The sequence below is a fragment of the Talpa occidentalis genome, unplaced genomic scaffold (genome assembly GCF_014898055.3).
Source record: "Talpa occidentalis isolate TD23 unplaced genomic scaffold, MPIMG_talOcc4v2.1 talOcc4.14, whole genome shotgun sequence".
In the NCBI taxonomy this organism is placed as follows: Eukaryota; Metazoa; Chordata; class Mammalia; order Eulipotyphla; family Talpidae; genus Talpa; species Talpa occidentalis.
This window is the reverse complement of record NW_023601433.1, coordinates 15,798,496-15,813,305: the sequence shown is the minus strand read 5'-3', so window position 1 is coordinate 15,813,305 and position 14,810 is coordinate 15,798,496. Positions and strand designations below refer to the sequence as shown.

General features: G+C 40.8%; 1 protein-coding gene across 2 annotated transcripts in view; it reads left to right on the top strand.

Moving 5' to 3' along the window:
• The window catches only part of GABRB3 (gamma-aminobutyric acid type A receptor subunit beta3), a 179,049-nt gene extending 164,632 nt beyond the window's left edge, over positions 1-14,417 (top strand). Inside the window, exon 9 of one of the 2 annotated variants that reach the window (XM_037510122.2) lies at positions 9,804-14,417. In XM_037510122.2, the coding sequence (XP_037366019.2) occupies positions 9,804-10,145 (342 nt within the window). In that variant the 3' untranslated portion in view covers positions 10,146-14,417. The remainder of the gene's footprint in view (positions 1-9,803) is intronic. The other variant, XM_054694801.1, reaches the window with a different exon arrangement.
• The last annotated feature ends 393 nt before the right edge of the window (positions 14,418-14,810 follow it).

The following is a 14,810-nucleotide window of genomic DNA, read 5'->3' as shown; positions in this document are numbered from 1 at the left end:
CCTTCTGAGAAATGTGTCATTAGTCAATTCCCTTGTTGTGCAGACATCATAGATGTAACACACAGATCTAGACAGTATAATGTGTTACTCACCTGGGCTACATGGGCTAAGCCCACTGGACCTCCCTCTTACATGCCTTTTTGGCTGGAGAGATCTTGAAACACTCTCTCTATATATATAATATAAATATATATATATATTTTGTTTTATAATATAAATATATATATATATTGTTTTGTTTTGTTTTTTACATCATTCTGCCTTTTTGTACAAAGTATGCTTTCTCTTTTCAGGTGTAGTCCCCTCAAAATCCACATCACAAAATCACCCTTGTACCATCACCATAGTCCCTTGTGTAGGAACACGTTCTCTCCCCTGTTTTGATCCCTCTCCTGCCCCCCCTCCTTGCAGAGTGTCTCTGATTAATAGTTGCCTGTTATTTTTTTTTTGATTTATTATAATTTTTTCCTGGTCCCTTATCGTGAGCGTGTGTGACTGTATTTGCTGCGTCTGTGTCCCATCAGTGGCCCAGAATAGGTCCACAAAGTATAATGAATGGAGGAAGGCAGTTAGATAACTGTAAATGGCTCCTCTCTTTTCAGCAAAACATAAATAGAGTTGGTCAGAGAAACCCAGAAACTGTGACTAAAATCAGGCCTCCACAGGCAAGATTCTCCTGAGTTTCTTACTGGAAAATATATTTAGTACCATACTGCTATGTTGCTAACTAAGTCTGCATCCTACTATGAATACACGATATGCTTTGGTCACGCTGTTTCCAAGGAAACCAGAATTCATCACTTCATATTATTGTTTCTGTCTCACAGACATACATACACATGCAATGCTATTTTTTCAAATTTCTCCATATTTGAACAGATTATAAATTTGTTTCCTTTCTTCAAAATAAGACTGTTTAGAACAAACTGTTGAGTGACAGAAATACCTTTTTGAATATGAGGCTTAGAATTGAAAAACCAAAAAAGGTTTTTTTACAGGGGAAATGATCAGAATGCAAAAAGAATATTTTATATATCATATGCAGAGGAAAATTTCATTTTATTCATGTCATTTTTACTTCTTGTCTAGCTTAAAATTTACTTCTCTTTTTCCAGCAGTTTTGTTTAAGTCTTGACATATTCATATATTTTAAAAATCTATGCTAGTAGATCAGCTCTTAATTGCTGCTGACTACACCTTAAAATTTACTAATAATTTTTTGATAGAAATGAATCTCTCCCAGAAGTTTGTATCGTGTGATGTAGATGAATTAACAAAAAGTGAGAATCAAACTTTATGCAAAATAGAAATGGCTCTATGGACTGACAATGGCTTTAAGAGTCCATTGTAATTATAATTATTCATACTCATCAAGTTCAGTGATATCTCAGGATAGTTACCAGTGTGGTCATGGCAACCATGGATTGATAGCAGCTAGACTGGCAGCAAGGACTTAGCTGTTACTGTCTTTGCTGTGACACCTTCTTTGTCCTCTAACAGACATCAGGACAGTTCCTCGGGGACAGTACAGGTGACCAATGAGGGATCTGTGCCAACAGTACCTGCCTAGGGGATTATGACTTTGTCTACCCTACTGTAAAACCATGAGTAAACTTTCCTTGTCTGAGTGGTTGTAGAATATCTTAACTCAGTGGTTCTTTCATAAATAATTGAAATGTTCACTTAGTTTCCCTCAGACCAGTGGTGCAATGTAAGTCTTGACCTTAATTTATTTGTGCCTAACCTCTATTTGTTCATGGGTTGTTTTTATACCCAAGAGTTAGTCTTTGGTGGCAATGCATTATAGTTACAAGCTTTGTGATATTTTGCAAGTTGAACCATTGGTATTTGAATTTCATCAAGTGGCAGAAAGTCATTATCCTTGCCAAGGAATCAGAGCTGCAGACTTGACATCATGCTTCCTTCTAAAGAGCAAGATTTCATTTCTTATGGCCGATGCCTTCCCATTTTTTCCAAAACAGGAATATATTACTTATGTAAAAACTTGAAGGTAAGTAAAAAATGAGGTGGTGGTAATGTTGCCAATCTGGTGAAATATTCTAGAAAAAAATGAAAATACCTTTCTGTGATAGAATCTGCATGAGATATGTCGTGTTTGAATGTGTCAAAGTTATAAAGCAGAAAGAATATCTATATTGAAATCACCGATCGTAATTAGATTTGTTATGAGACAAACTCCTCAAAATAGGGAGTATTCAGAAAGTGCTTTAAAAATTGTAAGTCATCATCTGTCATTCTATTCAAGGCACTTGGGTCCATATCTCACACACAATCTCCTCCGTCTGTTTTCATTTTTGAAACCTTGATGACAGGCAAAGGTTAACATCTCTTTAGGAAATATTTGTTTAAAAAGTTTGCTTTTTAAATTTTAGTAACTTTAATTCTTTCTGAAAAAAAAAAAAATTACCACCTGGCAATTTTGGTGGAAGTTTTCTATACACTGGTAGGCAATTAAAGGAAATCTTTTGAAATATAAAACTGTAAGTCACAATCAACCAAACTAGTTTATAGTGTTTCATTAATTCAGTATATTCCAAATTCCTTTCAACATTATTGTTTCCATTAGAATATAAGGCTTAGGGTTGGCATAGGAATAGTGCAAAATGGTATCGGTTCCTGAGATCTACCTCATGTGAGCCAAGTCGTGAAATAGCTGCAAGGTAACCATAAAAAATCCAAAGCATCCAAGCGCTCTCTGATGATGCTGGGTTTGGCTTCTCTCTTTGCTAGAGTTCAAGGGTATAGAATATATCCCCACCCTCATCAAGTCTTTCCCCAAATGCATACACTGGCCATGAGGGACCAGGGAAGACAGAATATTGAGTCATACAAATTTCTCATTAAGTCTTGAAAAAAAATCAACTCAGCTTTCAGTTGACCTTATTTCTTGTGCTTTCTTCACTCTATGCTTCCATAAATATTGTTATCTCTTTGCCTTTAATTTTCTTTTCCCAGAATCTCTTTCTTCTTCATCTACATCTTGTCCTCCTTCAAGATGTGCCAGATATTCTTCTCTGCAAATGGTCCTTGATTTTTTTCCCCTTCTACCTGTTCCCCCCGCCTCTGGCATGCCCTGTTCTCCCACGAGCACATGCTTTCCCGTGGCATGCAGCCACCAAGCCTTCTTTGCCAGTGCACATCCAATTCTCTGCACCTGCCCAAATACAGCATGGCCCAGAGGTGGTCAGTGCTTTAGTGGTGCTGGGAACACACTCCCACCCTTCTGGGTTCATCTCCCCATGGTGAAGGAAATTAACATTAGGCAGATCAGTAGGAGAAAAAGACAAAATTAATTACATCTGCAAAATTCTTGTGGTTGAAATTTATAGAGTAAATGGGATAAATTGAGGGCTTATATCCTGTACTTAGGCATAGGATCAGAACCTGGCCTTCAAGGAGAGAGGAGAAGGTCTCACATGACAAGGAGGGGATGTTTTCATAGGACAAAACCCTGCCTCTGGATGTTGGCTCTGCCTTAAGACAGGTAAAAAGAAAAAAAAAAGTGATTTTTGGAGATGACCCTAAATCTGGGTAATCTTCATTCTTTAAGGTAATGGTAAGTTTCTCCCTGAGCCCATCAGGCCTTGATATGTATCACCGCATGTGCCAAGGTGACATGTACTAGCCAAGGCCTGCTCTGGACATCTTGGATAAAACCTGTCAGAACATTGTGGGGGAAGCAGAGCCTACATGCACAAAGGACAAGTGTTCAGGATGGAGTGGTAATTGTGGTAATTGTCATCAGTTGGGTTCCACTGATGTGTGCTTTTTTACTTTCCTCGTATGAATAAAGAGGGAGGCTCCTAATACATCTTTTTAAATCCAGGGGGAAGTCCGAGTCCTTAGAATCATCGAAATTCATCTGAAAAACTCATCAGAAATACTCCCCTCTCTTCATTTAAGAAAATACTTTATTTGATATTTTGTTCTACAGAGCTCTTAATCACAATCCCCTAGATTTTGACAAAAGAAGATACTCATATGACATTTCTGATAACTGGACGGAGATGATATTGTTAGCATCTATTTGGAAATGGGGCAGCTGGGCAGTAGGCAATCTTATTGAAACATAATTGTCCATTATCTCAAATGCTCACCTGGTAGAGCCCTTGAAGGGAAGGACCTTCTCATATTCAGCTCCAGCCCTGCACCTGTGCATGAAGGATGCTTCTTGCGGAAGGATCTAGACCTTTCTGTGCGTGACTACAGAGTGAGGCATCAGGTTTACTAAATGGATGACCACAAGTTTCATGTCATCCTTTGTGGAATTTAAAATATTGCACAGAGAGGAGAGAAATCAAATACTGTCCAAAGATGAATAATAGGGCCTCCCCAGTGGCGCAGCAGTTGAGCGCTGGGTTGCGAAGCTGCCCGCAGCCTCTGCAGTGCTGGTTCGATCCCCGGCTGCAACCCGGCCACCGAAGGAGTGTCCCACTTGGCGCGCAGACCTCTCCTGCCGCCCGCTGCTCCCCTCAGCAGTGTACTTCGGTCCTTCTGCCTGCTCTGCTCCCCGCTCTGGCTGTGGTGAATTCTCTCACCCTCCCATGCTTCTGACTGTACCCAGTGCTTGTATAAAGAAATAAATAAATCTTAAAAGAAAAAAGAATGAAATAACTGAAAAAAAAATGAATAATATTAAAAAGGACTTAAAACATTCAAAAGAATGTAGACAAGATTCTTATAGGTCTAAATAACATCTTCTGCTTTTTCTACATTCAGGAAAACAATTTCAGTTTTCTGAGGTTCTAATAAATATGTAGTCAGTTTCTTATTATTGAAAATAATCAATTCTACATTGTTATTTTAAAAAATTATAAGCATCTCACACCTTTGCTTATTTTCTGACTCACCTTAAGGTATATTTTGTTTTAAACACATTAATTTCCATTCAAGTAGATTTGATGGAAATGCTGTATATTTCAATAAAATCCAATAGAGCTAATTGAAGAAATGATCTCAACATATTAAATCTCTCTAAGTGCTAATCTAATAAGTTTTCTGTCAGGATCGAAATTTGGCGGGTTCTCACATCGTGATTGAAGTACTAAAATAAACTGAATTAACCGGATGTCCCTGGCTGATGACCTCTCCAGGGAAAGCTGTTCAATCACTCACCATCAAGCCACACCTGCGTGGCATGAAGAATGAAGAAACACAAAGCTTTCTCCTCTAGGATCTTGCTTTAATTTTCCTACATGTAAAGGCCAACTCAGCTGACCCCATTGAGTTCCCCTCCCTGTTGTCTTAGGAATAAACTGCCCACAGCTTCCACAGCAGGTTCAAATCACACCCCCCTTCTTAGGAGGGTGGCTACCTCTGTTGGCCCTCGCTCTCCCCCACTTCCTGGCTGGTCTGCACAGAGGCCATGTTACTGCCCAGTCCTTTAGTGCCTCTCCTGTTCCAGCCACACCGTAGTTTACCTGCTGCCTTGTCCTCCCGCATCCTTTTCCTAGAGTCAGAGGATCAGTCTCCCAAACCACCAGAACCTGAAGACAGAGTTGTTGTGGTTGTTGTTGTTTGTATTTGTAAGGGTTTTACTGCTCATTATTCCAGAGAAAGATAGCAAAAAGAACTGACATGAAACATAAGTTCTAAACTTTCACAGACGCCTAACATTCTTGGTACTTTCAAGATAGAGCCCCATTAGAAGCATCCCTCCAGGGCCTCCCTGGTGGCACAAGGGGTTAAGACGCAACTTATGAAGCTATCTGCAGCCACTGCAGCACGAGTTCGATCCCTGGCCATGGAGTGACCCACATGGTGCAGCAGACCTCTCCTGTCTCGCCCTCTGCTCCCCTCAGCAGTGTACTTTGGTCAATCTGCCTATTCTGTTCCCCACTCTGTCTCTTGTGAATCCTCTAACCCCCCACACCTCTGTCCTGTACCCCAGTTCTTGTATACATAAATAAATAAATCTTTTTAAAAAATTGCCCCTCCAAATAGATTAAAATAACAAAACTCTAATGTTCTGCCAGTGCTCAGTCCCCTTCCCAAGCATGGGTGAAGTGCAGGCAGGCATTAGGGCAGAGCGGGCCAAGGAGAGTCCTGGAGCCCTCAGTGGCTTTTTCAGGCATTTAGTGATCTTTCTAAAGCATTTGCAGTGAGGTAACCAGGTGCAGGGCAGACGGAAGGGTAAGGGGCCAGGAGTCTGAGAGGCCGGGCTCTCTCTTGGTCTCTTCGCTGGTCTCTACTGCACTCCGCCCACCGTCCTCCACCACCCCTGTCCTCTGTGGCGCTGCCCTGACATGCTCAGCCTCTCTGCTCAGTTGTGCCCACTCACGCATGCCCACACCATACTCCTGGTGTCCATCGTCAGGCATGCCTACCCGGAGCCCACACTCCCAAGTGCCTCCTGCATTCAAGACCGCAGGTGATAGTCACAGAGGCCAGTGGTGCAAAAAGCCTGAGCAATCTTCATTTATCCTACATTGGGTCTTCATGGAGGCCCTTCTCCCCAGTGTAGTGTTACATAGGCCATTTTCATCTCCATACTCCTCCAGGCTGGCTGAGTTCATTCTAAGGAGACTGTAGATCTTGGGCCATCTATGGGCAGCCTCCCCTCCCCTGCAGTTCACAGAAAGAAGGTATCAGAGCAGGCTCCAGCATGCTTGTGGCTGCAGGGGCAGAGTGAGAGCTCCTTGGGGAGCAAGGATGGGCCTGGAGGCCAGGTGGTCACTCTCCACTTCTTTTACACCCTCTTCACTGCAGAAATGACTGGACTGTGGTGGAGCCTGGCTGCTATGGCTGTGCCTGTGTCTGAGCCGAGACCTGGGGGCAAGCCAGGATTCCTTGCTTTGCTGGAGAAGCCACTCACAGCCTCTTGGTATTTCTCTTTCTGGGTGCCTGACAGGAAACAGAAACCCCTGCAGGGTGCTCTAACCAGAACCCCCTCTTTACTTTCTCTTCTGACACCATCTTTAACCCTTTATCCTTCAGCTTTAGTTGTGCTTCAGAAATATGTCACCTTTCTACCTAGAGATCACTTTTACTTCTCACTACCTGAAGAGTGAAGTTGGCATTCCTTGATGTGACACAGAAACCCTTACTCTCTGGACTTCGCTCTGCTCTCCTCATCAGAGGTGCACTTTCCTGTTCTGATAAGACAGAAGATAATGATGGTGAGAAGAGGGTTGGTTGCCTATCTTTCTGGAGCTTAACATGTTCCAGGAGCTGTGTGTGTGTGTGTGTGTGTTCCCACACAACTAGTTTGCCTTTCATCAGAACATTGCAGACACTCCTCAAACCTTGTGCTAATTTTCCTGCTGCTTTTTTTCTTTTCCCTGAAAAATGTGTACTCGATCTTTGAGGTCAACAGAAATGCATTTTCCCTCTAAATTTCCCTTCTTTCTCTTCTCTAGTAGTTTTTACTGCTGCCATAACAATAACCATAAAAGTAGCCACTTAAAACATCACCAGTTATTATTTCACAGTTGTGGGTCAGAAGTCTGGCACAATGGGCTTCCCATGGGTTCTGAGCTTAGCATCTCAGAAGGCTGAAATCAAGGCATCTGTAGGACTGTGTTCTCTTCTGGAGGCCCTGGGGGTAAATCTGCCCCCAGACTCAGTCACGTTTTTTCTCAAACACAGCGCCATGTGATTGTGGGACTGAGGCCCCTGGTGCCTCTCTGGATATCAGCAGGGGCATTCTTTGCTCCTGGAAGTCACCCCATTTCTTTTTATGATTTTCTTATAGTCCTTGCTATTAATGGGTAATCCAGTCCTGCTTCAAATACCTCTCCTTTATCTCCTGCTGTATCTCTGACCTTCAATTTCCAACTGGAGAAAGTTCTCAACTGCTAAGGATTTATGTGATTAGATTGGGTCCACCTGGATAATGAAGCATAGTCTCCCTATTTTAGAGCCCATGACCTGAACTACATTTGCAAAGTCCTTAATGTAAGGTCATATACTCACAGGTTCTGGAGAGCCAGATGTGACATCCTACAAGACATACCTCCCTCCCCAGTCATAATACAAAGGAATTTGAATGGTGTTTGCAAACCACAGGGGAGACATCTGAGAGACTTTTGTGGTGTCTTTATGCCAAAGTCTGAATGACCCCTGTATATCTGCACCCTTCTGTCCTGGGTCCCCTGAGTGTCCAGGGCCATCCCACCTGTGGTCCTGGCCCAGATCACAGCTCTGCATAGGTCTCTTCCTCTTCTTAGTGTGAAATCTTCTCTCCACCTCATCTCCTGCATGTCTATCTCAATGCCTTTGATGAAATGAAGGAGAACACAGAGGAGAGGAAGACACATTAATTTCCAATTAATTATTCTCCCATGAAAGAATGAATTTTGTGAAAGTTTCATTGAGGATGCTATAAACACTTGATCTTGTTCTAAAAGAAGTGGTAGGCATTCCACAGAGATAGGGCAAGGGAGATGGTGTTCCAGGCAATGGGATGGATGACGCAGGGCACATTAATGAACAGGGACCACCAGGCTCCATGGGAGGGACCTCAAGGGCCAAGAGGGATTAGTGGTGTGCAAAGAGTGATCACAGACTGTAGTGGCAGGAATGGACCAGTGCAGGTTTTCTGATCCCATGCAGACCGGGTAAAGGAGGAGTCAGAGTCCTCAGTGGTTTTTGCAGGTCTTTTATTGGGATTTACCCGGTACACAGCAGGCAGGGGTACTGGTTCCAATGTGGGAAGGAACTTTATCTTCAATATAGTCCTTAAAAAGAACCCTTTCAGCAGGAAAAAAAAAAAATGATTGGCAAAGAGATCATATTTGGGCGGGGTTGATATCCACCCCACCAGAGTCATCTGAGTATCCTTCCATCCTTGGATTATTTGCTCATTTCTCCAAGGAAATTCGCATAATTTATCATCAAGAAAGGGGACAGAGTGGCTTCCACAGAAAAATGGGAAAGAATTCAGTAGTGTCACCTTATCTGTGGCTTTGCTTTCCGTGGTTTCAGTTGCCTGTGGTCAATCTCAGTCTGGAACTATTAGGCACAAGAAGATATTTTAGGAGAGATCATATTCACATAGCATTATTAAAGTATATCATTTAAAATTATTCCATTTTGTTATTATTTGTTTTTGCTGATCTCTTACTGTGCTTAGTTTATTAATGAGACTTTATCATAGGTGTGTATGTACAAGAAAAAACCGTATATATCATGTTCAATACTACTGGAATCCACATGCCCTGTGGATAACTGGGGACATTTAGTTTTTATCCAGTGTATAGCTGTGGGAAATGGTTACACACTCAGGTTAAGATTTTGGAAAGCATTTGAACTTTGTTTCTTCCACAAGGATTTGTTTCTGTAATGTGAAATTTCAATTTTGATTTTTTTAAAGATTTATTTAAGAACTGGGGTACAGGTGTTGGGGGGTGAGAGGATTCACCAGAGAGAGCGGGGAGAAGAACAGGCAGAGTGACTGAAATACACTGCTAAGGGGAGCAGCGGGTGAGTCAGGAGGTGAATCTGCTGCATCTTGTGGGTAGCTCCCTGGCCGGGGATTGAACTCGTGCTACAGAGGCTGCAGACAGCTTCATAGGTTGTGTCCTAACCCCTCAATTTTATTTTATTTTTTTTACCTAGCCTCCTATTTGAAAATATTCAAATCAAAGAAATAAGATCTCTAAACTACAGTTAAACCTCCAAAAGAACATTCCCCGCTGAAATAGTGCTGGTTTTGACAGATGTGCAGTTTCTCATAATACACATGACATGATTTGTGACCTCAATCTCCACTGAGTTTGCATATGGAAATGAGATTTATTGGCACGCTAGCTATGTAACAATGTACATTTTCCTCCAATCAGGTGGATGCTCATGGGAACATTCTGTTAACGTCGCTGGAGGTTCACAATGAAATGAATGAGGTCGCGGGCAGCGTTGGTGACACCAGGAATTCAGCAATATCCTTTGACAACTCAGGAATCCAGTACAGGAAACAGAGCATGCCTAGGGAAGGGCATGGGCGACACATGGGGGACAGAGGCATCCCGCACAAGAAGACCCACCTAAGGAGGAGATCTTCGCAGCTCAAAATTAAAATCCCTGATCTAACCGATGTGAATGCCATAGACAGATGGTCCAGGATCGTATTTCCATTCACTTTTTCTCTTTTCAACTTAGTTTACTGGCTGTACTATGTTAACTGAGTGACTGTACTTGATTTTTCAAAGACTTCATTTAACACTGAGTGAAATATTACTCTGCCTGTCAAGTTTTTATACCTGTGTACACACACAGACACACACACATGCAGACACACACATATATACATACGCAATTGTATATATATGTGAACTTTCTCAGCATATATATAAAATACACGTGTATATGAGGATGTATGTGTATATGTTTATACACACAGGTGTAAGGACCCATGTGTATATAAAACAAATACACATACATGTATACATTTTGCAGCTATGGACAATTTAACACAGGATGCATATTAAAGAAAGTCATAGTTTTTTTCTTTTTTAATTGAAAGGGACAAGCATCGTCTAAATATTATGCCTTGAGAATGAGGGCGTGAAACACAATATCATCCCAAAATGTGTCTTTTATTATCATAAGTTAGATGTTTTAGTTTAAAAATCAGAAAGAAGCTCTCAGTTCATCTTTGAAAACTCATGCAGTGATATTGCTAGTTTAAAACAAGTCACACACTTCATATCCTCTTTCAGTTTACTAAGTGAAGGCTTTTTGACTTTTTGGCAACGGGGTTTACTTTCATCAGACAGACTTTTTCAGTACTGGTTTTGTGGACAAGGTGAGTTGCTGGTGGGCACTCACCTGTTGTCTTAACATTAGGTAGATCCCAAGTTGATGTCTGAACGTTCATCTTTTGAACACCCATTGGGAATGGATGCCATGTCATTGTAAGTACCCTGATGTACAGTGTATTTATTTGTTCACTAGGAGTGGATCCAGCTTACCTGTCATGTGGGAACATAGTGGCACATTTTGGCAATGTTTAGTTGACATTTCAGTCATCGACAATGTGCTCCACATCTTGTATGGATTTTTAGGCCTGATATCTAACAGAAATCATAGACGTCTCAGGTTATTTGTTATTCTAAGGTGAAACCACGTAGGATGATTTCCCCCCTTGTCTTTAAGTTATCAATCATTCTTATAACATTGTATGTTAATATAAAATATATTTGCATAATATGCATATATATGTATATTTATCAAGATTTTGTTCCTTATGCTTGCTCTCACGGCAGCATGCAGTGTTCTACTTTTCTTCATGTGATGTAACTACTTTCTGTTATGTAGAATTAAGATTGAAGTGAAAACACTTCTACTGTTCAATTGCAGAAACCAAGAAACATCCTCATGCCTTTATTTCTGTATCTGACACATTTCATAAGCACATCCAACTACTCCTAGACTAACGCTGCAGGACACAACCAGAACACACCAGAACACACCACACATACAGGGACCCGTGACAGTTCTCTTAAGGCAAAGGAGAGCAACCTGACAACCAACACAGTCACTTTTGGTTCCTTCTGATCCACAGCCTCATCAGTATTTGGACTTTTTAAAGCTCGTAGAAACAAGACAAGGTGCACCGGTTTCATAGACGCAACCTTAACTTACTATTTAGATGAGATCTTTCTAAAGAAAAAAAAAAGAGATGATATATTTTTTGTAAACAATATTTCTATCACAGGCATCCATAAACTGAAATGACTACAGTTGTGCAAATAGATGTCACAGTGAAGTTAAGCATTTGGAGAAAAACAAAATAAGTAAAATATTCAGGAAAGAACTGCTAAATTAACACTCTACCCCAAAAATGCCACATATGCCTCACCCTCTCTGTTCTGTCCGAAACCAATGAGCAGAGTCCCATCCAGTGCTCTGCAGCTGTCACCACTTTTCTCCAGGTGGACAGAGCGTCAGTTTCCCTGGGGAGGCACGTGGTGTTGGCTACCACCATGAGTTGCTGCCACTCGATTTTTCTTTGACGGCCATCACAACCTTTAATTTGTGGGAGTCTATAACAGTTCAAAAACCACCGTCAGGTAAAACATAAGCCACAAAGTCTCATGCTAGAAGCAATGACTGACTTTATTACCCTGGCCCGTACTTTATGACTTTCTTCAATGTCTTCTCCCTAATGCTGTTCTCTGGTTTTATTTGTATCTGGAGACTAGCCAGTGACTTCTTGGTCTTTGGCTTTTCTCTGACAATTTTTTTCTTTATCATGGGTAACAATGGGGGATCCTAAAAGCTAAACAGATTGGGAAAAACCTTGTAAGTGGCCTTATCATTGTTAACATGTAAAAAGAAAAAAAAAAAAGACTTTGTGAAGACCTTATCCCTTTCAATACTTCAGGTATATTTTTCCGTATCTAGTGATTCAAGGAATGAGCTCCACATGCAGAAGAGGAACCCCCAAAATGCAAATGAACATGGACAAAAGCAGTTGATGATCCGTTTAAATGTACAATTTATACTATTCAGAACTGTGACATTAATTATCTCTGGGAGAAAAGTGATTCAAAACCTTTTTGATGCATAGTTGAGGTACACACATATCAAAGGCAGAGACCCAGTGGAGCTCAGAAGAGCTGCAGTCTACTCCCCAAGGTTTTCTGGATATAAATTTGCATGGAATAGTCATAATAGCTTTTGAGCTTTTTATATGCATTTGGCACCAAGACTGGGATCCACAACTTTGTAGACACTGCGATGAAGTTAACATAATAGCTATACTATAAATAGTGTTTGTAACTACACACACACATGTGCACACACACACACGAATACATACATATAGTCTGTAAAAAAAAACTTTTTAAGATCCTTGGGTATGTGTTTGCTTTACTTCATTTTGGAAGAAAATTACTTTTCTTCTAATGAAATTATTTTATAGCTTCTCCATTTTTAAAAGCATTGCAAGAAATATTGAGAAGCAGAACTCTGTGCTGACAGACGGGAATTGAGCTGGGTTCTCTGTTCTGTTAAGTGACCTCTCATTACACCACAGTAGTTACTGAAGCCAGTGAGTGAGCCGTACTGATGAATTCTGAACCCGGACCTCTGACATTTTTGGGAGGTGGCTGTTACCCACATCCATACCTCTTGAGTAAGGAAAGTTGAATTTGGGATATAATGCTCTTTCTTTCTCAACAAATGAACATAATAAAAAGTTAATTTTCTAAGTAGTCCTGTCTTTCCGAAATGTTGTACAGGGGCTCAAAGTGTACAGAAGAATCTTGTTATGACAGTTTGTGATCACCCATATTCAGTTATATTGGAGGTAATTCAAGAGCCCTATTCCATAAATCCTTACAGAGAAAGACTGATAAGACTCGAGTAATCTTTAAAGCAAATGTTATTCTTGTTCACCAACCCCAGGACTATGGAGGGGTTTCACTGTCTATACCATGAGGCATTCATTTCCCCCTGAATCTTCAATGAATAGAAAGTGTATCATGGTAATATTCCTGTTAGGTTTGAAATTATATGTACATTTGCAACACTGTGTGTTTTTAATGCCAGCACCCTGAATTTCCAACCGTTTAATCATTCACATCAAAGGCACTTCTGGCCAGCTATGGATTTAACATTTTCACCAGAGAGATCATCTCAGAGGTGATGCCAAGCATGTCTGGGACTGGTTTTAAGGGGACAGGCACACTGCAGCTGTAGGTGTTCATTTTTGGCATCTAGTAGGTAATCCCACTGAGGGCTGTCTCACCACTGGTGTGTCCTGAAAAAAGACAATGTCCCTAACTTTGAATCTCCTGGCTTGAAAGTATAAACTATCCCATAGTTCTTACTTTAACTCTCCACCTGAAAACGAGTTCATTTTTCTGGCCATTCTATGTAAGCAAAACAGAACAATTGGTAAAATATTTTGTTACTCATGGAATTGACTGGCTCTCATCTAAAGTGAGCCATTGGTCAGAGTAACGTTGACTCGTGGGGCAAAGAGCTGCCCAGGTGGATTAAACTTTCCCAGGACACTGGCTAGTGTGCCTTGGATCGATTACCTCTTCTACTGCATTGAAAGGTGCCATGTTTTCCTGAAATACTCAATTCCCAACACCTGGGTAAACAGGGACTCCCAGAGAGCGGCTCTCTCACCTCGCCTCTCCCTAGGCCAGCCCCGTAGACATGTTTCGCCATTCTTGTTTCATATTTCTACTTCACAAGTCAGTGAGTATATTCAAGGTAAGTACAGGATTATTCTAGTAGAAATAGGTGATCGCTGTCATGAACAATTCCCATGTTGATTTCATTTCATTGTAAAGATCAATTAAAACCCAATTTTGCTTAAGCACATTGATGTAATTTTTTGGTATTATTTGACATGAAAAAAAACAGCAAAATTGAGTGATAGATACAATATGAAACTTGTTGATGAATGAATTCAAATTTATTAAAAAAGGACTAACTGACTTAAATGTGAAGACTGAGTTTTTCCTTCCTTGTTTCTCGATTGTTGAAATGGTCATTTTAATTCCAGGTATTTGTACTTGCACATGCCCATGTAAGTTATGCTGGAAGTAAAGAGAAATAAGCTCAAAGCTGCATGTGTGATACGTTGAATGATGAGTTTTTTTAAATCAGGATTTATTCTGAATTTCAAAGAAAACTAGACTCACAGAAATCCAGGTTGTCCCTGTCTTCATATGAGTGTTTTAAGAAAGAAAGGCCAGGGAACCTACCTACCAATCACCTCTGACACAGGTAATGATGGCCCGGACTCCCTAGTTCCTTAGTGCTAAAAGGCAATTTCCTTTGTTTCTTCTACAGTGTGAAAGTAACAAGCAATGTCTGCCAAGGAAGGC